The 27429-nt window shown below is 39.8% G+C and overlaps 2 protein-coding genes and 1 long non-coding RNA gene across 6 annotated transcripts in view; 1 reads left to right on the forward strand and 2 right to left on the reverse strand.

Moving 5' to 3' along the window:
• Window positions 1–98: 98 nt before the first annotated feature.
• LOC310882718 lies at window positions 99–11972 on the forward strand. Its single transcript, XR_014573111.1, has 2 exons — window positions 99–1979; window positions 2091–11972. It is a non-coding gene; the product is annotated as an uncharacterized lncRNA (long non-coding RNA).
• On the reverse strand, window positions 11804–21267 carry RAE1 (ribonucleic acid export 1). 3 transcript variants are annotated; one of them, XM_083801832.1, is made up of 13 exons: window positions 21115–21267; window positions 20581–20677; window positions 20331–20435; window positions 19415–19507; window positions 18481–18567; window positions 17494–17580; window positions 17183–17254; window positions 16545–16652; window positions 15428–15534; window positions 15264–15339; window positions 14573–14767; window positions 13048–13133; window positions 11804–12568 (listed from the first exon to the last, which is right to left on the reverse strand). In XM_083801832.1, coding segments are annotated over exons 2-13 (1107 nt in total). In that variant the 5' UTR covers window positions 20671–20677; window positions 21115–21267; the 3' UTR covers window positions 11804–12567. The 3 variants fall into 3 exon arrangements, with proteins under 3 accessions (XP_083657958.1, XP_083657956.1, XP_083657957.1); XM_083801830.1 differs by lacking the exon at window positions 21115–21267 and adding an exon at window positions 20972–21083; XM_083801831.1 differs by lacking the exon at window positions 21115–21267 and adding an exon at window positions 20972–21085 and having other exon boundaries at window positions 11804–13133.
• A 1448-nt stretch (window positions 21268–22715) lies between these two features.
• Window positions 22716–27429, reverse strand: part of SPO11 (SPO11 initiator of meiotic double strand breaks) — a 331627-nt gene continuing 326913 nt past the window's right edge. For both annotated transcript variants that reach the window (XM_083801833.1, XM_083801834.1), the window contains 4 exons: window positions 25846–25883; window positions 24147–24223; window positions 23835–23946; window positions 22716–23201 (listed from right to left, as the gene is read on the reverse strand). In XM_083801833.1, the coding sequence (XP_083657959.1) occupies window positions 23082–23201; window positions 23835–23946; window positions 24147–24223; window positions 25846–25883 (347 nt within the window). In that variant the 3' untranslated portion in view covers window positions 22716–23081. The remainder of the gene's footprint in view (window positions 23202–23834; window positions 23947–24146; window positions 24224–25845; window positions 25884–27429) is intronic.

Below are 27429 nucleotides of genomic sequence, written 5' to 3' on the forward strand. Positions count from 1 at the left end.
GCCGCCGCCGCCTTTGTAGGGCCGCGCCCGCCCCGCCCCGGCCCGCCCCGCCGCGCAGGGCAGCCCGGGGCGCGTAGTCCGGCAGCGGCACGGAGGGTCCCTGAGGGGACGAGGGGGGGGATAGGGGGTGTGGGGAGGGGATAGGGGGCGTGAGGGGGGGATGTGAGGGGGATAAGGGGTGTGAGAGGGGGATACGGGGTGGGGGGGGGACAGGGAACCACAAGGATGTGGTCGTGGTGGGGACAAAGTGATGGTCTGCAGGAGGGAGACTGCGGTCCCTAAGGTCCCTAAGAAGGTCAGGAGGAAGAGCTGGGAGCTGAAGTGTTCCTAAGGAGGTCCCTAAGAAGGTTCCGAGGTTTCCGCTTGTCCCTCCCGCTCTTTGGACTGTGGTGGTTTCAGAGCAGCGAGGTGTCGGTCCCTGCAACACCAGGTTCCTCTCCTGGTCCCTCCAAGGCTGGTTAAGGTCCCTGTCCCTGGTCTGCCCCGCTGTCTAAAGTCCGACCTGGGAGTCCTGCCGGGGAGCGCAGCCCCACAGCCTGTTCCGTGCTCCCCTGTTCCTAACTGCTGGAAAACAAAAGCTGAAAAGCTACTTAGTGCCTCAAAATCCACCTTTCAGCTGTGGGTTGCTCACAGCGCTTTAATTCCTCTCCCCCGGTGCTGGTTGGAGCCTGGGGTCTGGGAGAGGGTCCCAGACATCACTTCTCATTTGCAGTTCCCATCGCCCAGAAATTCGTCAGCTAGAACGTCCAGAACTGCCCCAGTGCCTTAGGTTTATTGTGCCTTTTCTTTCTCTGCCAATTGATAGTGCTGTAGATTATTTTTTTTGCCATGTGATAAATGCAGAGGTAACATTTTAACAGAAAAAAAAAAAAAAGCCATTGAAGTCTCTAAATCTCCATCTACTTTGGCTTCTAAACAACAGATTCAGTCTCTGCAGACATTTTTCTTCCACAGAGCCCACAGAGAAAAGCCAGTTATTTCAAGAGAAAGGAATGCATTAATGTCTGCACTCCGTAGTTATTCATTAATATTTTTCTTGCACCACTTCCATAGTTCTAAACACCCTATACTTCATAAAAGAAAAAAAAAAAGCCAAGGAAAACCATTAAGCTTTTCATTCTTAAAGCACCAGACTTCAAGACTAGGACATGTTTCCATTGACTACGGTGGAAGAAGGATGGAGCTGGGCCAGCAGTGCCCACATCACCGCAACATTAACACCCCTCCGAAACAGGGACGGTCACATCGGGACCTCTGGAGCCTGTGCTTTATGCAGGGATGTGTGATGTGCAACCAGCAGCTCCCTGGCGCGTCACAGCAACAAGCCCGGAACATACCTTCGGGGGCAGAATACAGCCAGAGGCCAGGGCCTCTGCGCCACTGAGTCACACCCCTTCTGTCTGCATGACTTCCAGCACAAACTGCACATCAGCTGCTTCCTGGGCTGTCCAAGCTAGTGACAACCCAGTTGGCATTCATCCCCTGTCCCTTTACAGAGCTTCATTCTGCTCCACATGATGGCAAAGATTCAAATCGTCCACACGCACTCCTGCTCCTCTGCAACGAAGGCAAGGTTCCCAGAGTTCTCAAAAGCTACCAAAGTATTTCGGTTCTCAATGCTTACACTCGTCAGGAGAAGAAAAACATCACATACTTTCTTCCTCTGTTCTCTTTTCCTCGTCATTGAGCCCCATCTCTCTAAAAGGAGGAATCCCAGTTCCTCTTCCTTCCTAGAGATAGGAACAGAAGCTCTCCTACAGGCAGAACAGAAGAAAAAAACTAGGGTAAATCCTGTTCTTAGTGAACACTTCAAGTCCCACAGTACCACTAGCATGGCTGGGGGGAGCATGCATTTGTTTTGCCACGCCCTGGAAAGCAGGATGGGAAATGAAATCTCCTGTCTCATGGTACAGCTATTATAAGCACAGGCTCTGATGAGCTGTTACCACAAACACAGCAGGAAAGAGAAGAGAAAATGAGTAAGGGTGGCTTTATGAGAGTTTATATATATAAACTACCTCTCTCTAACATAGATGTATTACACTTATGTATTTACATTTTATATATAGTATTTTTTTTCTCGTTCGCAGGATAAGTAGTCATCCTCCCCAAAACACCAACAGATTAAATCCAACCACTAGATCAAAACCGCAGGAGCTTGGCAGAGCTAGTTTTCTGACATCTTCCTGTGCTTTCACTCTGATGAGAAGAGTACCTGAGAAGAGCACATTTCAGGCTTCTGTGGTCAACGGGAGCTCCCACAGAAATGGATGTATCTCAAACTATGAGGCTGCCTTGGGGAACACTGGACAACGCTTAGCATGAAGCTGAGGGGAGGCTGCAAGCAGCAAGTCATGGAAGACAGGAACACAGATCTGGTACGTGCTACTGTACAGCTGTATTTAGTTCTGTGTAGGTATTAAGAACTAAAACTGCACTGATCAATCAACAGGCTGAGAGAAAAATCATCTCTGGCAACTGTCCTTCATTTATATGATCTGTATTGCAAACCCAGCACATCCTATTCTAATAATGATCAGGCAGATTAAATTTAAAGATAATTCAACACAGTTAAGAGAACTCACTGGCTTTTTACTCACAGTAATATATTTTTACTTATGTTAATATATTCCTTGAGGCTTATGCAAAACTGATACACAAAGGCTCCTTCTGGGGGACAGACTTCAGCAGGATTATCCAAGACCTGACACAGAGCAGCTGCAGATCACCAAACCAAGCACCCTGAATTCTGCTGAAAAATCTTAGCAAAGGCACCGTAAGACCAAACGGGTACAGAACCACATTGAAGTGGTCCCTGTCTAAAGGAAGGAAAACAAATTATGGCAGAGGGGGTGTACACCTGGGAGGACAAGAACAGGATTAGAAAACAGGAGAAAGAGTAGCAAATTCATTGCAGGAGTAAAGCTAGCCCTGTTCCCTCTTCGCTCCAAAGTCTTTCCTGTTCTGGTCCCTCCCTTAGCAGGGACGGGTAGAACAAATATCAGTGAAGCTCTGTGGTGCTCTTTTCACATACATTTCTGCTTCTTCCTTTGGTGTCTTTGGGAGAATGGTGTTGAGACATCACGTCTGGCTTGAAAGCCATTGAAGAATGTCCCTCATTTCTTACAAAATTTATGGGCTTTATTTTTAAAGTGGAGCAGGGCTACTGTGGAGCTCTGACCTTTTTCAGTTTCTGCTGCTGCGTAGCCAAGACTTCATTGCTGTAGGGCAGTGCCCTTGGATTTTGTCATGGATACCCGCTCACTGGTTATTGCAACAACAGGAGATGAAACATCCCTCTCAGATGCTCCACAGTTAAATAAGTTAGCTGAAGAGCAAGGGACTTTCTGTGGGAACTGTTTGGTTTGTTAGTTTTACTAATGCTCAGTCTGGATGCTGGCCACCAGCTAGGCTGTGAACAGTAGCGTACCAGGGAGATCTTGAGGGAAGCTGCGTTCAGTGGCATTTGGTTTAGGTTATATCAGGAAATTCTGCATCTGGGCCCTTTGTCTGATTTCCTGCTTTGATGCCCTAAACACACCACGACCATTGCTTAACTCAGAGCTGCTGCTGAAATGAGAATTAAAAAATAAAAATTCTTCCTCTTCAGGCCACTTTTAACAAAATATTTGAATAGATGATGTTCTTAATCAGGAGTGCTCTTTGAACAGGCTTCTGCATTAGTAGGAATCTTCCAATAGGATTTTTTTTTTTTTTTTTTAATTCTTCAGTACTGGGGATGCTAAGCAAGCTGTATTTCGTTTGCTGGCTACACTGGTTACATAGAGCCACTAGGTAATGTTAGGAATCAAAGTCCATTGGATGGTAAATGACTTTCAGTCGCTACTGCTGGGTGCTGCCACTATTGGAGCTCCCTCTGCTCCCAGCTATAAGAACAGACGAGCTGTGACAGTAAGATTCCCCACTGGTACCACCACCATCGCTGTTTCCCACAAGTTTCCCATCTGGGCTCAGCTACAACCCCGTGGCTTGATGCTCTCTCTTCCACAAGCTTTTACACTTAGCATACATGTTGCAGATGATGTTCATGACTATCCTGGTGGACTGCTGACGAGGGGAAAATCATCAAGACAAGCTTTACCCAGGAATAAGAGCTGGGGAGGAATGAACCACATTTGGAGCCACTGGTGTTTGGGTCAGCAAGGAAAAGAGCTTCACTGGGCTTGTGGTGAAGGTGCTGCAGTGCACCTACAGTAGTCAAACCTACATTCATCCATGCTGGTATCAGCAAACTGGTGCTGGATATTCTGCTCTTGGGGAATGTCTCCTCCATGGTCTGTGTTGTGCTGTTTATCGCAAGTTCCCCCCGCTCCTGGGAGCTTTGTCTATAAATGTCCCAGTCAACTAGACTGTCTAGTAGTCTATCCAACTGGTAGGCTCAGGTATCCCAAAATCTGAAGGGAAAGAGATGGAAGGAGGAAAGAAGGAAGAGAGAGAGAGACCAAAAGAAAAAGTGGGGGTGTTCCTCCCTGATTTTTTATTTTTCATAGAAAATACATTTCGTCTGAGTCAAACTGCCAAACTTACAGCTCAGACTAGTTCAAAAAATGTTTCATTATTTACGTTTAATGTTTACTTAGGGAAAATGTTAATTGTATCTTCAATCTTTTGTTAGCATTTTAAAAACCATAAACTACATTTTAAAATGAGGAAGCAGCGATTTCATGTTCTTTAAAGGAAGGAAGCAGAAATTTTCAGGCATTTTGAAATATTTTTTCCCAAATATTTTCTGAGCTGCTGTGTTAAAACAAAGTGGTATTTTCTGATTAGGGAAAAAAAAAAAAAAAGGATATGCCAGAAGGTTCCTAACAATCTTTACCAGAGCTGACAGGCCCACATCCCATGACCTTTTCATGGAATTGCACGTGACACCACAAAACAAACTGAGCAGGAACTGTCCACCCACTCCAACCACAGAATCGTTAGGATGAAGTAAAACATTCAAGAAGATGTCTCAGCTCTGCACAATCGTATGGGCACAGAAGACATTCTTAGCAGAAAAAGAAAAGTGAATTCAGAGCTGGAACACATCAACAGCATTGGCGTAGACCTCAGGTGGGCCCTTTCTATCCTGCTTCCCACAGGTGAACATACTGGGTCTCAGCCACCTGGATAACCTCCTTAATCTGGTGGTGTTCTCTTTCCCAAGTTGCTGTATTATAGATCTTAATCATACAGACTCTTCTGCTTTGCCACATCTAATAAGATAAATAATCCATATGCCCCAATATCCCCCTTCCAAGCTCTGATACTTTCAGAGGGTATTTAATGCCTGCAGAGAACCTGCCAAGTTCAGAATACTGTACACAAAAAAAGTAGATACCAGCATGAGGCCTAATTAACCTTCTTCAGAGATTTGGTTAGAAACACTTGGAGACTTGTAGTTGCCATGTTTACTCTATTCAAACACAAGGCAGCAAAGATTCATTGCAGAGCAGTGGCTGCCCAGATTATGAACACAATTGAACTGTCTAGACGTCAAAACAACGTATCAACATTGGATACGAAAACCATCTCCATAGTGCCCGGAAAAGTATTTAAAAACAGTTACCTGGATTGAACTTCAGACAGAATGATTCCAGCTTCTAGGTAATCTTGAATGGCCTGAAGTATGCCTTTTTCAGAAAACCATTACCACACTGCCACAGAAGGCAGTCACAGGCCACAGAAGGTCAAAGCTCATGAGACGGTATCATCCAGCTCTTTACAGTCCAACACTTCACTCAGTCTCCTCCAGCATCACGGTCACTGCTGAGGGGGAAAAGCCATCAATAGCTTAACAGGCAATTGCCAGCAACATGATGTTCTTAACATTGCAACAGGACAGCGACATCAATGAACATGAGAACTGAAACACAGGGCGGGGGGACATTTCCTGCTACATCTCATGGACTAGTTACTATATCATGGTTTTAGGTAGTGGATAAGCACACAGAGAAGAGCATAGGGTAATAAAGAGGGTATGTTACATGTATTCTCAGAGAGAGAAAAGGGTTGATAGATCAGTTGATCGCTATTTGAAGTAAATTCAAGCTCAAGCATACGGGTTAGCATTCATCTGGAAATTCCCCTTCTTGGATAGGATTTCCATTTTGCCAGCTGGGAGCAGAAAGGCAAGTCCTACCTCAAAGGAGATTTTCATCAGCCTACAAGAATTAAAAACACCTCTATTGTTTCCTTACCATAAGGACAGCTTTGACAGCACTGTTCACAAAGACAAGGAGGCCTAGTAAGAGCAAGACAGTAGCAAGCAAGTTCTCAGATGACTCTATGATAGGAAAGTTACTAGTGGGGAACTTTTCCCTGAACCTAGCCATGTTCACAATAGTTTGGAGAGTTCAATAATCTTCTCTTTCATTTCCCCATCGCTGCTGGCAGGACCACCAAAGAAAGGTGCTCAGATGATGAACTGGATGACCTAAGCCATTGTGAAAGACATAGGTCAGCATTAGAGAAGGCCTCGAACGGCAGCACGCAGCCTGTGTTTGAACAATAGCTCGATAGAAGAGAAAGGGTTCAATGGAAATGGTTTTGCTAAGCTGTTCTCTTTTAATAGACATTTCCCATCTTTCTGTGTTTTTGTGAAAAGCTATTTCAATCCAGTGAATGCACTTCTGAAATGCTGCACGCTGTTTGATGTCTGACAACTTTCAACAGATGTAGAAGTTGTTCTTTACATACAGGGTACCATCCCATAAATTAAACATTAACGCATAAACAACTAATTAATGATGTTGACAGCTTTAGACCACAAATGAACTTATGTAGAAGGTTTCCAAGGAAAAGAGTCAGATGTCTGCAGAAAGCAATTACCTGTCGGGTAAGTGATATCTGTTCTTCTGAGTCTGTATAAATCCCACTCAAGTGTTACATCAGGAGCAGGGCAGACAACCATCCTTCCAAAATAAATAAATAAATAAATATTGTATTTTTTAACTCAAGTTTTCATCATTTGAAAATAAACATCCTTTTCTACAGCAGGTAGACAGCTAGATTCCAGTTTGAGTACTTTATTGAGTACAATAATTGTGGCCTTTTATACGCAAAATGCATCTCCCTCTCTTGTAGATTAGGTGCATTGTAGGCCAGCAGAGAAAGGACTGAGCCATTTGACAGTGGCTCACAGAAAAGAGCATTTGAAATTAAACCTTTCTGGGAGAAGGCACAACTGTTATTAAATACTTTGGAAAGGCTTGAAGAAAATCTATTGAGTTTTACTTACACAGCATTCCCAGGAAGTGAACATGATTATTCTCATCTGGTCCAGCAAACCAAAGAATGCAGCACTATTAATGACTTGCATTTAAGAAACATTAATGGCAGGAAGCATTCTGTATCAAACTACAAAACATTTGTTAATACGCCATAAAGTAAGGAGAGAGACTCAATTGACTCAGGTATTTAACCATCAGTTTTCAGCTTTTTCCTATTATTACAACAGGCTCATTATCATCTTAGTATATACACATTTCACACACATAAAGCTGTTAAAGCCTGCAAAATATATACTGGATAGTAAAGGGTAAACATTCCCTGTTCAGAATTAAGAGCACTACCTTAATCTTTTATCTAGGCCTGCTTTTCAGCGGCACTTGATACGGGAGCTATACGAAACACTTCCTTGAATACATAAAGCCAGAGATTGAGTTACACATGATTCAAGATCTATGCCACTCGTAAGACAAAAGCTCCTATATTACCTGGCACATGCCTGCTAAATTATTGAAGTGCCTCTTCAAACTGAATATATTCACTGGATAATTAGTCAACAGAAGAAAACGGTCTCTCTTTACAAAGCCAATGTTGACAGGTATTGTATCTTTTACGCACCGTTTAAATGAAATATTTGCAGAACTGATGCAACACAAACATTTGGAATTGCCCTACCAACGTGAAACTGTTCCAGAGGCACATGGCCCCCTTTGTGTTACTGCCTCAACCTCCCACTGCCTTATGAGCAAATCCTCAATAGCGTGAACATTTTTTAACTGAAGCAGCGCTATCCCCATTTCAGAACCAGGTAAACGGCAGAAATAAATGGAGGTTTGCTTTGCCTTTGAGGAACTAGCCTGATCCAAGTGAAATAGATACTTGTAATCCTCACTCCAGTCCTGTGCTGTGTCAGACTCCCCTGCTGCGTCAGGCAGGACTGAGCTGGGGCAATGCAGACAGCTTGCTGCCACTTTAACTCGTAGCACTTGCAGCCGCAGTATGCCAGCGTGCCACTCCTGCGCCTGCATTCTCACGAGCTTGTTTCCTGCTGCAGGTTGTTGGGAACACAGGCTACTCCGCGGGTACGCAGAACATGTTGCACAAGGAAAGCAACTAGCATCTGCCTGCTGAAACCACCAGGACCAGCCAGCTGATGTTGCGTTGTTTATTTTGACCTGGCAAGGGAAGAACAGTAGCAGTTTCCACAATTAAAATGGCTGTCCTACTGCTGGGAGCAGTGTGGTGGTCTCTCTATTGCCTATACCTAAGTTTACCTCAAAATAAGAATTAGATGGCTTTCAGCTCTGACTTGAACAGGAGCTGTAGGACAAACCAGTTCTAATAACTCAGACTCACAGCCTACGGTGTGCAAAGAAGACATTCTGTCAATGCAGACGTTTTCTATTCTTTTAAACTTGCCCCAGGGGCAAAATAGCTATGTGATGTAAACAAGCAATTAAAACCAAATACTGTAACTCCAGACTATTCTTCCCTTTCATTATCTCATGCATTTGACAGCTTTGAAATTGAAAATCCAAAGACACTGAATTTCAAATTTTTTAGAAGTGCACTTGTTTTTTAAATAACTCATCACTGAAGCTTACTTGTTTGGTTTTACTGAAGTATTTCAATTAGCTTTTTTTTTTTTTCCTTCAAGAGAACCAGTTTAGAAAAACTAACAAACAAACAAAAAAAACATCTTGCCAGTTTTCAACCTAGAGTCTCCTTTTATGGTCAAAGTTCATAAAATTTGGCTTAAAAACTAAATTTATTCAAATGTTTGCAGCCAGTAATCCAGTTGATATGCTTACTCACTCAGCTCCACCCTCACCTAATTCTCAACTCCTTAAACTTCTGGTCTCCAAACATACTATCAACACCTTTAATACTACTTAGGTTGCCAAAAATCAGACAGCCGTACAGATGTGTCTCTTAGTAGCTAAGGGAGCACCTCATAGTTTGTTCTAAAAATGTCTTAGCTTACACTTACAGATAGCTATCACGTACACACCTGTAAAACTCAAATTAAAAAGAAAAAAGAAAACATTGTCATCTTCTTGCATTCTGTATTTTTGGCTACCTTGATATTACAAATAATTTTGAAGAGTTTTTTTTTTTTTTTTTCCGGTTTTGTTTTCAGCACCAGACCTAAGATTTCAAATGCATTTCAGGCAAGAACTGCCGAAGGGGCACCATACCTCATCACCTTGCTCACATGCAGTAGCTCTGCCTTTTCTGCAGAGAACTTCAGCGGAGCCCAGCAGGTGTGCAGCAGTTCAGGCTGCCCGCAGTGCTTCTCCTGAAGCCATCAATGCTGCCACCTGCTGGCATAAATGGAGATTTACAGCAACAGGTTTAAATGACGTTTGGTGCATTATATGCATTACTGCAACTGCTGGTGCAGAAAATTTTGTTAGGTAGTTGTTTTCATTCTGAGTTTATTCCATTCGCTATTTTTTGTTGCAGTACTAGCGATGAAGTGATAGTTCTCATTTGGCTGGTAAGCAGAAAAACCTCAGAGAAATGTACATGGCAGAGCACCATTAAAAACTATTCCTTCTTTTTTAAGAAAGTATGAGCTATAGATCTTTCATACATTTTGCAGAATTCAGCATTTAATCACGACTAAATCCGACCAGGCATAAGCAGCAGTTTTCCTGAGATTTTGCACTTTTATCTAACACCACCCCCATCCCAAATCCACTCCTGGCCTAGGATACTAGGCAGGAGTACTCACCAATTCATCTATTGCATTTTCATCTGATACATTCTAAGACACTCCCTGATTACTTGCAACTCTGCAAGCATGTCTTGCTTTCATTTGTCAGAGATACTTTTTGTCAATTGTTAATAAAGTATATTTCAGAAAACTTATAAACTGACATGCAAGACCACTGACGTATGACACTAGCAGGAGGAAGGTTAAGGTAGCTCATCTGAATATGTTTATAAAGGGTCCCGGTGAGTTTTTGGGAGCCTAAACTGAGTTGCTTTTTACTCCAAAAATAATTTTTCTGCGATAAAAACATGAACTTTTAATATTAAATTTTAAAAGTTACCACTTTTTGTTAATAAATCTAGCATTCCTATGGTTGGCTTAGGGTGCACACATTAGAATCTTACATTCTACTTCAAGATTTTTGGACGCGCAACTGCCAGTGAATAACAAGTTAATACACTTCTAGGATGTCCGTAATGTTGAATTGCAAATGAATAAGCTCTCACTTATGTTTGAGGCTTGAAGGGATACAGCTGTGTGTACTTTACAAGAGAACATCACAATAATTCCAGGGAGGAGTAAATTGCCAATGCATTCTCTTAACTTAGGTAATGGAAAACAAACCAGTTCAAAGTTTGAGTCTCGTCTTCCCAATTGAATATATCTGATGTGAATATATCTGATGTGCATAGCAACGTAATGGAAAATATGCTCTTCTAAAATTAGTCTGAACGATTAATGCAATGACTAAATAATTCTGAAGCCTCAGTGAGAGATAAAAAGAAACTGATTCCAACAGGAGAATAAGTACTTATTAATACAAACTCTACTACCATACAAGAGACTTACCAGTGCTAGCTCTGTAAGGAAAATATATTTTGGCTAAACTCAGTATCCTCTTAAGCAGGTGCAACTCCATGGGAACAACTGTAAGTGCACATGCTGAACTAGGATGAATCTATTTTCTCCTGACTTCATTCACGTTATGTATTTAAAACAAAGAAACAGAATTTTTAAACAAGAGACAAATGATACGTTCCATTCTTCCCTATTTACACCAGTGGGAGTTCTGCACACAGAATTTATTTATTTTGCCACCAACAGTCGCACACACAACCTTGAGTATACTAGCTGCTTGCTGGCGTTCATTTGACTGAGAAGATTGGAAAAAATGTGCTAATAGCCAAAGATTACAGCATAACAATCAAAATTAAAAAAAACAACACCCTCAACAAAAAACAAGATAGGTTTGAGCAAACAACCAGCCACTGCTGCAGCTGCTGAGAACTCTTTGCTATCTTAAAGAAAACGAATAGTCTCTGAACGTGAAAACTAAAACCACGTAAACATAGTAGTACTAAAAAGGCATCTTGAGAAACAAAGCCCAGAAAACAGCATCTTTAAACAACAGCAGCATGGACTTTCCTCAAATATACACCAACTAAGCGATGCACACTAAGCAGGAACTGATGAACACTGTAAAGAAATAAGTCTGAAGTTAAGGGGCCAGTAAGCCAGAGATTTTGAAGACAGTTATGATTCACTTGTACTAAAGACTAATTGTCAGGTGTACGGCTGTTGCGATAGAAGGAACTTGATTCATTCTCATAAAACAAAAGGCCTTTAACACTAGTCCTCTCAATTCTTTGCGGCAAAACCACAGGAATGATTTGTAATGAAACAGCAACTGGAAGCTGCATTAGATTTCCAGATAAGGCAGTTAGGGAAGAAGTACTTTACTTTTAGAAAATGTATCTGAGCTGCAGTGAAAGGACAAGAAGCTGCTTTTAGAAGCAAAGCACACTAACTTGCCCATGCGATTATAATAGAACTATTCAATATAAGAAAACGTTTAGTAAAAATTTTATTTGAAACGTAGCATGTATCCATAACCATGTGTTACAGCATACAGTTTTACAGAGAATTTGTACAATATGACAAGTATTTTTATACATGCGGCATCCCCCCACCCCCATTTTTTTTAGTCATCAGACAAAAAGAGTTAAACAGGAACAATAAGCATTCGCTTCTAAAAAGAAACTTTGGCATGTATACAACTGGATAGTTAAAAGTAAACAGTGGTAGATTCAAGTCAGAGACGCACATTGTTGTAACTTTTCTTCACAGCATTTTTGATCAGCATTAACCTCACCAGCACTATTTTCTAGTTAATACAAAAATGATCAATTAGTCAGTCCAGAACCCCCTGTTATGGGGCAAAAAGGGTTAATAGAGATGTAAAAGAACCAACTTTTAACTCTAAAAATATCAGTTTTAAAGCAGTTCAGGCCACACATTTTGCACTCCTTGGTTTGGTCATGAACAGAACAAAACCTTTAATGGATTGCTCATATTACTGAACTATACATCACTTGGCACAACTGGCAGGGTCTCCTTTGGACTAGAACGAGTATTGTTGGCTCAAAAGTCATGTGCATTGCTGGAGTGTAAGAATAAAGGAAAGCAGAATTTGCACTGTGTCCATCTTCTGTCTTGAGTTTCTGTCACTGCTATTGGTCACTTACATACCTACCAAATTCATCCAAACAAAAGGGAAAACAATTTGCAAGGCATTTCTTCCTGGCATACAGCAGACAGTACTTCCACTTTAAAAATCTGAAAACAATGAAAGGACTCCTAAATACTAAGACACAACAAGCCTCCTTTGAAAGAGCTACTTGCAATTCTTCAAGTATTTAGAAAAAAAATACAGTATTTATATAACTTCTCCAGAACTATTAACATATTTTAATGTAGTACTAATTAAAAACAAATACAGAGAAACAAATGGGTGAGCTAAGCAGGAGCAACTGACGTTTAAATTTTGCTGCAATTTCATTATTGCTGTGGAATAGACAGTGGTTAAATCCTGTGAACAGTAGCCTCTCTCTTATGCATGTCAAAGTTATCTTATTTGAAAAAATGTCCTCCAGCTAGTCAGAACACATTTGATACAATTTTTAGAGATCCTGCTAAATGTCAGTGATCCAAAGTTGACTGAACCATGGTGCAACAGGTAACAAGTGGCAGAAGAGCAGTGGAGTAGAGGCATGAATGGCAGAAAAACGGTAAACACAAGTCAGACTCATACTCACTACTTCTTATTCCGAGGCTTTAACTCTTCTGCTGCATTTCGCAGAAAAATGTAGTTTTTCTTTTGTGGGTTATAAAATTCATGACCCTAAAAAAAAGAAAAACCATCTCTGTTTACTTTCTTCAAAGAGAAAATACTAACATTATAATTTAAGGGACATTTGTCTACAAATACAAAAAAAATGCAAAAAAACTTCATTAAAAAAAGAAATCAAAAAAAGCACCTCTAAGCTTTGATTCATAGATGCAACGTAAGAGCTCTGTGCTTTTTGTTTGTGTCAATCTAGGCAGAGAAGAAACCAAAACTTTAATGCATACTTAGTTTCACTTTGTGTTTTTTTTCCTATCTTTTATATGAAACAAGGTCACATTTATTTACAAAATGAAGCCAAAGTTCTGCAGACAACTGCAATGCAAATACAATATTCTGCATATTGACATTATTTACATACACATTACAAACTCAATACACAAATATTCAAAAGCAGGGAGAGTAAACAGTAATAAAGCTGTTAAAGTGCAATGCACAACTTGAAACTTACCAAATCTACTTCATAGAAATGGTTCCAGAAAATAAACTTAGTACCTACTGGTTAACAGATCTGAAAGGTACTTTGGTATATAGCTGCCACTGCAGTCTACCCAAGCATTTAGAACAGAATTCATCTGCCCCAGCACCTAACAAAGTTATCTTACTTTGTGCAGCATTCACAAGACTAAATACAAAGAAGTAAATTTAAATTTTACTGTCTTCGTGGCATGCAATAGAGTTCATTTGTGTAATTTCTGCACTCATTTCAGTCAAAAATGCTGTAACTATCATAACTAATGCTGTTAAATTTGAGGATAACTATTCCATTATTAACTATTCGCCATTCCATTAAAACTCAGTTACATTTCACCCTTGCAGTCCCCTTCTTAAACAATTAAGAATTGATTCTCCACATGTTGTGGTTTGTTGATTCTCTTGCACCTTGATGATTTGTTTTTGACTCAAGTTTGGAAGATACATAGGTAAGTGCCACCAGCAAGGTGCACTGACTGGTTCTGGAAATTTAGTATATGAAATTCAAACACTGGCTTAAGTGTTTACAACCACAGCTACGGCTTTTTTTTTCTCCTTTTTTTAAGTTAAAAAGAATCTGCATGAGCAGCAGAGACATGCATTTCAAGGATTTGTGAGAACCTGTTAGCATGCCATATTGCCTGGTGGCTTTCCCCACAGCAGAATGCATGAGCAACAAGAATGACTTCTGAATCATGTAATTTACATTTTGTTCACCCACATTTGCAAAATAGCCTTGTTTAGCATTCTTACACAACTGCTAAAAAACAAAGAATGCGCTGCTTCGGTGTTACATTTCATCAGATTTCTGCCTACAACGACCACTGTACATTTTCTTGCAAGCCTATGAAGCTAGAAAGACTCTACCACTATTTATAACGAACAGTAAAAGCCTCATGTGAAAAGAATAGTCTTCTTAGTTGTTAACTGCCAATGTGAACATGGGTCTACACCTCTCTTACCTTTGACCAATCGTAACTGGAAGCATATGCAAATATATTCCCATTATGGTTGAAACAACAAGCAGATATTGGCTGGTCAAGTTGTTCTGATGTTTTTAGCTTTGTTCGTGCATCTTTATCCCAGAAGCTGAATCTACCATCAGATCCTACTGTTGCAAGAGTACCGTGGACAGGATGAAATGCTATCCCGTTTACCTGCAGAATCATACAAAATACCATGTAAAGCACCACACATGTACACAGATGATCAGAACACTCACAACATGTGCTGAATCCTAAAAGCAAATACAACTACAGATAGCTCTTATCTTTTTAAAGCGTTTCAACAAGATATGACTCAGAATCAGATATTTCTCGAAACAAAACACTGAAGCAACAAGGAAAGAATCCTTATTGTAGTACCTAAAACTTCAATGGATATAACAGAATGTACTAAGGATTGGTTCAAGAATCAGCAAAATTAACAAGCATACTCTCCACCAAGATGATGTAATGAGTAGCTGATTTGGCTTTTGTTTTAAAGGAATTGCAAAAGTTTCTCTTTCCTCTTCAAGTATGGCCATGACTGCACTTTCAGCATTAAGTCTAAGATAACTTTATACAAAATACAAGTTGATGGAGAACAAATAATTCACAGCAGGTTTTACATTAAAAACATATGCTACCCTATCGACATATTCTCAGTACTTACCGCATAGATATCCTGAGGTGCTGATGTGTTTGTTCCATTGGAGCGATGACATTTGAAAGTGAAATTATCTTTTGCACTGAAAAGAAAAAAAAAGGGAAGTCTTTTTATATTCTTCACTGTAAACTGAGCAATAAATAGAGGATGATTTAATAAGCAATACTCACGGATTTGGGGGGTTGATATAATGAATAGCTACTCTTCCTTCAATACTTCCAAGGGCAAATCCAGTAGGTTTGTTCACTTTGTCTTTAAAAATAGCAACACAGCGATGCTAAATTTGAGAAAGAAAGTATTTCAGAAGCTTGAGGGACAAATTTTCTGAATGCTGTTTTGCACAGGGATGCAAAACACTACGTACGACAATGAAAAGTAAAGCACAAACAGAACATGTCAAGAGGAGTGAGTCAAATTCTACTCAGAATTTGGGCCATGTTATTTACATTTCTGAATCCTTATGGAGATCAGCTATAGAAATTTCCTCATGAGAAAAAATAAAATCTATATACTTAACTCAAGTGAAAAAAAGACCTAAAACATTATGAATACTAGATGAACCAAACTTAAACCCACAAACATCTATTTCTATGTTTCATTTGAATGCCAGATATTAATGAAATATAATCAATCCCACCTTTATGGAATATGACTGTCATTGTACTTGTAGGCTATAACTATTTGCAAAATTTCAAACAACCAGTAAGAAACAAAATCATGAGTTATAATACAGACTCAATAGCAGGTTGTCTTCCAAACCCTCTTTCTAACTCTTGCAAAGGCCCTACACAGAACGGGTCTGCAGGACATGACAAGACTCAATTTTAATGCTGTGCACATGAGTATATCAATTTATTTATAGCTGAAATAATTTTGCGATTCTTAGGCAAAGTGTAAATTTGTATTAAATAAATTGTATTTGTATTAAATAAATTTGTATTTCTCTAATGAATGTTTCCAAAATTATTTGTACTTCGTATACAATAGATTTAGATAAAGATCAATGAAGGAGGAAGGAAAAAGGTCATCTAAAAACACTTTTGTTGAACTCAGGGGTACTGCATGAAACTCGTTTCAATCCATGCAATCCCACCATGGGAAGCAAACAGACTCAAACGTGTAGGCCGTTGTTATTTTATTTTAATATACCACCATAATAGAAGTCAAAGTAGGCCATGTGCCCTACTAAGATATAGGATGCCATCTTTGAAACAGCTTTTTAGCAAAACCAGCAAGTCCAGAATTTCAATCTGTATAAATACACTTGTAATAAATATAATCTTTTACCTGGTGTTTAAGAGGCGATTCTATTCTTCTAAATTCAGATGGTTGGTTCTCTAACTGATAAACTATCAAACCCCTCTCAGCAGTGGCCACAGCAGCCATAGGATGAACCTAGGTAGGGTTATAAAACAGGTTGGAAGAGAGGCAGTTGTGTTCACAGCATGACAGAAAACTCACGACGAAGTATGACAGAGTTTATTATTTTGCAGAAATCCCTGAAGAATTTAAAGGAATCAGACTATTTTCGGGGCAGGTGGGAGGGAAAGTGTTCACCTGTAGGCTTATTTTATAACAAATCAAATCAGTTCTTCCCTACCACTGAGAACCATATCAAAAATCTTCTAATTATTAGATGACTTTTCCAATACAAATTGCAATAGTGGTACACAACCTCATCCACAAATATGGGTAGGTCAGTTCTAGTGCTGACTTGTCTTCGTGATGTTAAAAAGATTCCAAGCCTACTTTGCACGATGCAAGTACCTGTTTTCCAGGGATTTGATCAAGAACATCAACGTATGTTTTATGATTAAGATTACAAAGAGATCAAATGCTAGGTCTGCATTTAGCGCTAACCTATAGAAGCCTCAAAGACTGACAGACAACCTACTGACACCAGTTTACTCTATTTCATGGCTTACCACATCTGCACAGTAACATCTTTCAGGGAGCTGCAGTGTCATCATGGGTGTTGGTGAACGGGTATCCCAGAACTGACGGAAATAAAAACAAACAAATTTAGGCTTGGAGTTGAGGATACACCATGCAAACTACTTTAGAAAAGAGTAAGTATTACCAAGTTGTTTCATTCCTGTCTATAGTCAGAGAGCTTACTTCACTCTTTGTGAAGAAAGCTTCAGTGTGTTTAACAAATATCTTCACATTAGACTAATATTTTTATAAAAAGATTATTAGCATGCTTTGTGTCCATTCGTTCATGTAAAAATCACACCTTCAAAGTTTTATCCCAGCTTCCTGTCATCACACAGCTATAATTTGGTGCTTTAATCCAGTGGATAGTCTTCACAGGAGCGTCATGCTGAGGAAGAAAAAAAGACACAATACACATACTAAGATAACAGCCTGCATTTCTTGTTTATGTTTCTCATATTTTTGCATGTATTTACACTTTTTAAACCATTCAAGGAAAACAATTATTTTAGTCACAGCACTTAGGATAAAGGTTGCAGGTCGTGACCTTACTGTGTTCTTTAGCGTTGCAAAATCATCCACAGAGGAAAACAAAGACTCCTGAAGCAAAGAACTACAAACGAGTCACCCTATACAGGAAGTTAATCAAAGCAGAAATACAAACTATGAAAAGAAGAGTTTTCTATTTATTTATGAAGTACATTACCCACCATGCTAAGGAAAAAAAACTTTTTTTCTCTTCTGACAATGAATACAGAAGAGAGGCCTACGTTAATTAAACCAACAAGACTTTTAAATCAAGGATAAGATATCAGCAAAAAGCTGGTATTTGTGAAAGTAAGTTCAACAGTGTTTTATTATTTTCTTTACCCTATAATTTTTAAGTGGAAAAAGGAAGGCTAAACCAATCTATAATGAAATCAGGAGATAAGCAATAGCAGTTACTAGGCACCTAAAACAATGCAAGATATCTGAAAAAAACACGTAGGCTCAGACTGTGTAATTAGCATGCAGCAGGGTGACTTAGCAACATCACAGCGGTGATGGAAAGAGATCTCAGGTAAAGTAGAAGGAACAGCTGCACAGGCTACTCAAATCACTTTGATTGCTTATCTCCCTATCTATATCCACTTCAATATCTCAACAAAATAAAAGGCATTCTGCAATCTTTCTCATATAGCAGTATCTACTTTGTAAGCACTAGACATTATCTTAATTAACTAACAAAGGTAGCTTTTAATAAAAACAGAGAAGAGAAAAAAATTATACCAATTAGCTTGGGACTTACTTGTGCAATCTGAATAGCTTGATTACTATTGAGATCCCACATTTTGGCAGTTTTATCACAGGAAGCAGTAAATACTTTACTTCCATCCTGAAAAACAAGAAACAGCCCAAGAGATTAAATATATCTGCATCATGCAATACCTACCAGAAAATTTTCAGGTCTTATTCTAATACAATAACATTAACGTGACATACACAGGGATTGCAAGACGAAAGAAACATAATGGAAATTTCTTTACAATACTTCAGAACAGTTCAAAACAAACTTCAGAACAGGTATTTCTTCATGCTTACCCATTACTGTTTCCTTATACCTATAGAGCAGTAACAAAGATAAGGTAAAATGCAAAAATAATGCAAAAATATTCAGTATGTAGTTAGACAGCTTTTTGGGAAGAGATGGTTGCTTTTGTTACTGCTTTTTTTTTTTTCTCCTTGTACTTTGAAACATTATGTAAACAGTCCTGACAAAACCTTTAACCATTTTGCTGGTCAAGTCATGACTAGCCAATTTCAGACTGTGTACTTTTGCTGTGAATATACTTCTGCAGAATTCCATGGGCATGGTAAAATCTTATAAGAAACACATTCTATATTGTGAAAAATACACACTCAATGAAAATTCAGCTTAAAATACAGTTTCAGATTTAAGGTTCTTCATTCAAGGCCTTTTCTAAATTTTGTTTTAAACCAAACAAGAAAACTGTGCTAGCTATTACCTAGCTTTAAATAAGTCCTTTTACACTTTTACCCATCTCGTTTGCCCACGTCAATCTATTTTATTAGAACATGCTTAGCACACATTTACAGTAATAGAGATCTATACAGTAACCAGAGGATTTATCACACGTGGCACTTGTGACTCTGGAAACCACATGCCACCCTATTTTGGTTTATAGTTAATACTGATTGTTTATTTTTAAATAGGGACATACATCGCTCCAGCAGCCATCTAGTACAGGCCCTGTGTGCATCTGCTGAGCCTTTGGAATCGTCTGTCCATTATCCTGAACCTCCCAGCAGCGAACCTGGAACAGGGGACACAGATATAGATGTAACATATTAGTACTATCAACTTCTCATCTTAAAAGATCCCAGCCTTAGTTTATTATATGATTACAAACACCAAACTCTTCTTTGAACCAACTGAAACCTAGTTTCTGCTATGTTCCCTTCACCTAAACAACCATCCGCACTCAGCCCCACAATTCCACCTCCGAAGCGCCTTATGCGTGCCTCACGTAACACCTCGCAGTGCTCTCCTGGGGAACCCTTAACTGTCAGCTGCAAGCTGACGATTGCAGGGCACCAGCCAACAGACCAAACAGAACAGTTAAAAGCTGCACTCAATTTTTGTTTTCCTCTCCCTGACTGTGTCAGTTGGGATCAAACACTTGGATCCAAACAGAAGTTTCAGCAAGGGTATAGGAGCTTAATTTTTTTTTTTTGAGACTATCCTGTCAAACCAGCTAAGATTTACCACTGCATGCATCGTTCTTCCACTGGGCAAATTATAACTATGTCAGTCTAATTCTATAAGAAAATGAAGCTGAAAAAGAAAAGTTAGAAAAAAGCAAACAACAAAGTAATAAAAACCTAACAGGAATAACATTAATTACATATTCTGAGCAGAACTTTAAAACCATAGGCAGAGGAACGACTTATACAAATATCACAACACAATCTCTCAGATAAAGCTGCTGTGTCAAAATTTCTAGTGCCTAGGCATTCAGAAACAAATCTGCAACTACAGATCTTCAGTTGCCCTAGCCTAAGTCTTTAGAACATTTTGCACTTTAGGCACTAATGCTTTTACTTTATTCATCTGTAGGCCTCACTGCGAGTACTTACATCGTTTGCCCACGATCCTGCTATTAGGAAGTTACCCGGCAGTGTCGGTGGACTAAATGCTAAACAAGATATGCTGTCATCAGGTGGAGATGTTACTTCAATATCCTGTAAAGGGCAGGCGACAAAATAAAATTAGCCATACTTGAAAACTGTGTCACTGAGCTCCTGTGATTCCTTGGGGATGAGTTAGGTCGCAGTGCTGCGACACACCACGACGCAGCGGTGCTCCCGCAGGGGTTAACACGCGTACCTTCATCGGGTTATGGTTATCCGCAGTGGTACTGCCAAACATGCTGGTACCTCCAGTACCGAACCCTGAGGTTGATCCGAAAAGACTCATCCTTGCTCTGCAAACGAGAAAACGTCCCTCTGAGATCCACAAGGCCCACGGGCACCCCTCGCACTGCGTCCCACCACAGGCAGCACGCGCACAACACCCTTCACCCCAGCCAGGAGGAGGCAGCCAAATATACAAAAACACGGGAAATTCCAAAGCAGAAAAAAAAAAGGCATTTCTGGCTGCAGCCGAGTCCCCGCCACCCCCCCGGCAGGCCCCGGCCGCAGCCCCCCTCCAGCCGCGCCCCGCCGAGCGCCCAGCCCGCAGCCCCCAGCCCGCAGCCCCCCTGCGGGGCCCGGCCTACGCCGCGGCCGGCGGGGCACGCAGGAGGCCCCGCGGGCGGGGCAGCGCCATGTCGCGGCTGTCCCAGCGCCCCGCGGCCGTCCGGGGGCCCCGTTAGAACCGGCCCCAGGCCGTTGCGGGGCTCGGGGCGCAGCCCGCGCTCACCGAGGGGCAGCTCCCCGTGCAGGCCGCGCCGAGCCGCGCAGGCGCCGCGGGCAGCGGGGAGGTGGCGGCGCCTGCGCCCAGAGCGGGCCGGGCCCGGGGGCGGGCAGCGGGGCCCCGCCAAGGGGGCTCGGGGCTGAGGGGGCTCGGTTAGCGCACCTGCGGGGGGCCGCGGGTCCTGGCCGAGGGGCTTTTGGGTGGGCTCTGACCCCGCGCTGGGCGGTGCTTGGTTTGTGAGGTGTTTTTTTGTTTGTTTGTTTGTTTGTTTGTTTTCCTCCCGAGGAGGAGGGATTTAAGGAAGGCAGGCGGGTGAAAGCGGTTCCAGCTCCGCTTAAATACTGCAGGGACACTAAATGCAGCTAGTGGTAGGAGGTGGGGAAACCAGACACGTTTAAATTCAAGTGGACTTAGGCGGTGGTAGAAGCTTCTGCGAGGGTTGTGGAAACTCGCTCACTGTCATGAAAACAGTCTCATGTAAGGCCAGGTGTAGAATCACAGAATCGTTAAGGTTGGAAAAGACTTCCAAGTTCATCTGGTCCAACCATCCCCCTACCACCAATGTCACCCACTGAACCATGTCCCTAAGCGCCACGTCCAACATTTCCCTGAACACCCCCAGGGACGGTGACCCCACCACCTCCCTGAGCAACCCCTTCCAATGTCTGACTGCTCTTTCTGAGAAGAAATGTCTCCTAATTCCCAACCTGAACCTCCCCTGGCACAACTTGAGGCCATTCCTTCTAGTCCTATCGCTAGTTACCCGTGAGAAGAGGCCAACCCCCAGCTCCCCACAGCTTCTTTTAAAGTTCCCCCCTTAGCCTCCTCTTTTCCAGACTAAACCCCAGTTCCCTCAGCGGCTCCTCACAGGACTTGTGTTCCAGGCCCTTCCCCAGCCTCGTAGCCCTTCTCTGGACACGCTTCAGGACCTCGATGTCCTTCTTGTACTGAGGGGCCCAAAAACAGCACTCGAGGTGCAGCCTCACCCAGACTACTTGTCTGCTAATCTCGCCCTCTTACAGCAACGACTGACACGTTCTTGTTGCTCCTGCTGGTGTATTACTTGTGGATCGAGATTATTTGTGCACCCAGACACTGGATGTTGCTAGTAGGCAGTAACACTGCTACAGTGCAGAAAATAAAAAGGAATTCGAGTTCCTTTTGAATTGGATACTGGTGGAGCAGTAGTAAAATATAAAGTCTACTGAAAATATTATTCGGTGACGATGTGGATCAGTTTTAGAAATATTTTCTATGTACTCAATTTGGTTTCTTCATGTAAAATATATTATACGCTTTAATCACTGCAGTTTCCGGCTTCTTTTTACTGTTTTAGGGTCAACTTAAAAAAAAAAAAAGACAAACATGATTTTGTTATGATGTGCATCATTAACAGGATTGTTTATTAAATTCTTAATCAGTAACATCTGCTTGCTTACTTGTTCATTGAAAACAAATAGCAGTTTGGTTGCTGGAACATTTATAGCTGCTTGAGATATGCTGTAATGAAGAACTATCTCTGACTTTTAGGTCTGAGTTTACAGTGAACACAAAATACCACAGCGCTGTACTTAAAATTATTTCCAGAAGGAGACATTTACAAAAAATTGTTAACAAAGCCTTTTACTCTTCAAAAATTAAAAGGACTGTACAGCATCAATTTCTGCTTTAACAGAAGGCAAAATAATTCCTCGATACAATTTTAACAAGCAGGTATAATTTAATATTCTCTAGCTAGGAAGAACATACTTCAGTATCCTGTTATGTATGTACCACTGCATTTGAAATCATTAGTGCAGAAGGCACAGAGTGGAACAAACAATATTCTGTAAAAGAGTTGTAATTTCTTTTATAGTTTGAAAGAGAAAGAATAGGTAAGCATAATCTAGCATAATCTATCTGTAGTGATAAACTGAACAAGAAGTGGTCAAGAAAGTATTATCATGAAAAACAGTTAATTGGCAAACAAGCATTCATAACCATCCACCAAATTGCAATTTGTTTGGTAAATAGACTCTGGAAAGGTAATCTGATGAAAGAGACGTTAAAGCTTGAATTTCAGCCTTCATTTTAGATGCTGCCATAATTTCCAGCTAAAAAAAGAACAAAATTTGTGATGCTGTAACCACCTCATCTTATTATTTAAATAAGAATTACACTTGTTGGATGTGCATATAGAGCTGTAAAGTTAGTATTACTGTAAATGGTGCTGCAAAATCCCTGTCACTGAGCTGAGATTATTTATGTTCATGTGTGTACCTCACAGTAACACAAATAACTTATAAGGTGAGTATAAACAGCAAGGAGAAGGTACACAATACCTTTTCTTCCTTTCTAACCATTTCACACAATAGATGATTTAAAAGTTACAGGCAAGATCAGAGGACAAGTACAGAATAAGAAACTGTTTTGTGTTCCCCTATTTCTAAGTATGTAATATATTCTACAATATTTAGGAAAACAGTAAAATCCCATGTACAGCTTATGATCATCAGATGACTAATAGCAGGAAGGCTAAAAAAGCTGCCAGTCCTGGCCTGTGAACCATTGAGCCCCAGTGATTCAGAGAGACAGTGAACATGAACTTATCAATCTTGCTGCCTTTTCGTGCTGCAAAACTTTTCTGCTATACTAAGAGTTTATAAAAATAAAGAGAAACAGGATTGCAGATGACAGGATTTGTTTTGTGGGGAGTAAGAAACAAGAAACATTAGGTTTATACATGCCTCTTTCTTCCACATTGGCTGACAAGCAATGTAAGGTCTCTTTTGTATACTTGCTAACTTATTTTGATCTTGCTTTGTAAGTGGAATCAGGACATCTTTGCATATATTTAATCTGAAAAGTAAATAAAGTTGTTAAATTTTCTTATGTATTTCAGAAATACTGATTCCAACTTACTTCTTTATAATAAGCCAAAAATAATGTATGAAAACAATAATGGATGTCAGTTGTTTGTTTGTGCATTAAGTCAGATTGTATTTACTATCTATGAAATAGAAGAAGAATACTTCTGTTTCTTTTGGATAATAACTAACCTCTTCAGATCAGATGGAAGGAGACCAAGCCACTTTACAGATGGAACAGTGAGATGATGGGCCTCAAAAGACATTGACTGAAATAAGAAGAATCAACTACAACATTCAGTGACTTTTAGTTTAAATCATTTGAAATATATGCCTTCCTAGATAACAGATTTTATTACAGAGGTGGTTAGTGTATTATTATTATTATTATTATTATCATCATCATCATCATCAGAATGCTACATGAGAAAATGGTGCAACTAGAGTTTACCATATCCCTTTACTGAAAACAGATTCTCCTTTAAGGCTTGCATTCTTCAGCCACAAGAGATTCTAGTCTGAATAGGTTTTGATTTTTGTTTGTTTGTTTTTCACAGTCAGTATGAGTCTCACAAACAAAACTGAAGCCAGGAGAAGCAATGACAATTACAACTGGAAATTTCTGATATTTTCTGCTGGAAAGTATTACATTATATAAAAATAGCCCAAACATAAGGGCACCTGACCTGGTATCATAGCTACAGTAAATATCTAGGGGAAAAGTGTAAAAACAAATACACAATAAATGATACTTCTCAGAATGCTCTTCCTGCTCCCAGCAGTTTGTGACTCCAACTTTCTGGGCCAGAATTGGTGGTATTTAGTAGTGTTTGATTTTGTCTGATTGCTTTTAGAGTCCATGAAAACTTCTGAAACCTATAGCACACTACAGCAAAGTGGATCTGATGATTTTAGAGGTCTTCTCCAACCTAAATGATTCTGTGATTTAGATTACGTGTTGTGCAAAGGAATACTTCCACTGTTGGTAATGGCATTGGCATATTTGAGTTTCAGTTTGATACATGTGTTACTCTGTAATTGAACAAAATAAACTTTTAAAGGAACCTGAGGATTTAGTTTAATCCTGGAAGATGGCGTTCTATTAGTTTACATGCATTTCTAAGGCTAAAAGCTTGACAGGTCACCTGAAAACTTGGGAATTCCGGCTCCATGTATGTCCATGAGACATATGATATGACATATATTTGATCTTGGTCATCATTGTCTGACAATTTTCTGAAGGGTTTTATGTGTTTTGTTTTGTGTGTGAGTTTTTATGTTTGTTTGTTTGTTTTTAACTTTGGATGTTTTCTCCATTGGTCTCCCAAACAGTTCACCCATCTGCTCCTGCTCTCTGCCCTCCCCTTAGTCTGCCTGCCTTTCATGTTGTCTTCTGTACCTCATCTTTTAGCAATGTATTACAATATGCGTTCTTATTCCCTTTGCTTCTTCCTCCATAATGTTCCACACTAAAACATGTATCCGTAACTTCTCACCCCAAAATAAAATCTTTACCAAGATAACAAGATTTTATGGAGAATCAAGCAGTTCACCCATCTCACGAGTTACGTTCTTTTCCTCCCTAGCCTTCATTTGTCTTCCAAAGCAGAAACAAAAGAAAATGAAGAACAATTTTCTATTTGGACTTCCTGAAATCTACCTGTACAGCACGAAAAAACTGTGAAACGTAGTTAAATGAAACACCTGACATTATTATCCAGTTTCTTTTTGTTTCAGGAAGAAGCTGTTTTTGCAGTTACACAAGGCCTAAAAACTGTGTCTGTGCTGAAACAAAATGCTAAAGGTAGTAACTATTCTGACTCATCATACATTCAAGCTTCAAGGCAGGACTAAAAACTAATATATTTTGAAATGGAAAAATTGTACTCACCACAGATCCATATTTGTAGATGCACATTATTTCTACACCTAGGTTGGAGAATATGAAATATCAAATGTCTGTTTATCGCCATGCTTAAGAAGACTGCATTAAGAATACACTAAGAATACACTTTTATGGCATAACAGTTATGACATTATGATTAGTGAAGTTCTTTATAGTTTACAATTATTTTTAGTGTATGTCAAAATAATCAGAATTTGATGTATCATCTATTCATTCATCTTTTTATAGTAAAATGTTTCACACTGTCCATGCATAGTCATTTCAGAAGCAAGGATAATCAGCTCTTATACACATTGTCCAACATTGGCCAGGAAAATTGTCTTCTTTTTTTTTTTTTTCATTAATCCTGTGTAATCCATATCTCTTAACACTATTGCTTTATAGCAAAATTATAGCAATTACTTTCTTAAAGTTCCTTATAAAAATCTCATGCACTTCAGCTTGGTCAAAATTTCAGTTACAAAATGTTAGAGAGCTTGAAAAAAAAAAATAAAACGAACAACCCACCCAGCTGTGTATTCAGGCTTTGTTAAAACACTGCGTGTACTTTACTTATTTCATACTTAAAACATATTTTCCATTTAAGCAATTCCATTAATTGTCAGCCGCGCAGACTTTGATATGCCTAAAGTCTTTAGTGTTTTATTGTTGTAAAGAACTGAACTTGCTTCAGTACAGAATGGTCTAGTGTTTATTTTCCTTTCATAAGCCCATTTTACACATTTTTTGTGAAATAAAACTATGCCTATCAGATTTATTTTCTGATTTGATAACTTATTTTTCTTTTTAAACAGAGCTACTCTGCTCAAATTTTCTGCAATAAAAACAAAAGAAAAAAAATTACATTTACTAACATTTACCAGATATTTACTAACATTTACCAGATATTTGAATAGTGCAAATATGCATTAATTAGTGCAGTTTTTTGATGCATGCTGAAGAGTACCACCAATTCTTGTTTTTAGCTTAAAATTCAGTTATTTATCTTGAACTACAGACACCAGAGACTGTGGTTTAAAGCATACCAGCTACGACTCTGTAAGTTTTTTCACCATCGCTGTTTTCTCCTTAAGTATTTCTTCACAACAAAGGGCTCAGTCAATATCCTAAACATCTCTAATTTTTAATTGGTTGAACCAAGAAATAATTTACATAAAGTTGCATTTCAAAGAGTATTTACAAAACCAAGTATATGCTATCAAGCTGTTCTGCGGTTGAATCATCAGAACAAGGTTTTGAAGCTTCTTTCACACAGCAACAACAACATATAACCTTCAGGAAGTCTGACCCTTCTTAATTTCCCCCCAGCATGGCCACAGAAAAATAAAAGCAAACAGTATTCCACGATATGTTCAGTCTGGTCATGTTGCCTCTCAGACAGCGGGAATGAAAGTGTGCAAAATAATCCAGATTTCATTCCACATTCCCACTTCTTACGGGGGAAAAAAAAAATCTGCCACTGTGATAATTCTGATATGGCATGGAGAAAATTATAAACCATTTACTTTTCAGTAACAAAGGAAGTTCCAGATTAGTCTATATGTAGGATTTGCATTTTGGCTTTTGGGT

Source organism: Anser anser (genome assembly GCF_964211835.1).
Source record: "Anser anser genome assembly, chromosome: 16".
Taxonomy (NCBI): Eukaryota; Metazoa; Chordata; class Aves; order Anseriformes; family Anatidae; genus Anser; species Anser anser.

Bases quoted from the DNA above. Each gene is read 5' to 3' on its own strand.
- RAE1 (XM_083801831.1), bottom strand. From the start codon at position 21,021: ATGGCGCTGCCCCGCCCGCGGGGCCTCCTGCGTGCCCCGCCGGCCGCG. The intron at 20,436-20,580 runs GTACGCGTGTTA...TGCCCTTTACAG, and splicing joins ATAACCATAACCCGATGAAG to GATATTGAAGTAACATCTCC. The intron at 18,568-19,414 runs GTATGTCCCTAT...CTTGTTTTTCAG, and splicing joins TAGATGGCTGCTGGAGCGAT to GATGGAAGTAAAGTATTTAC.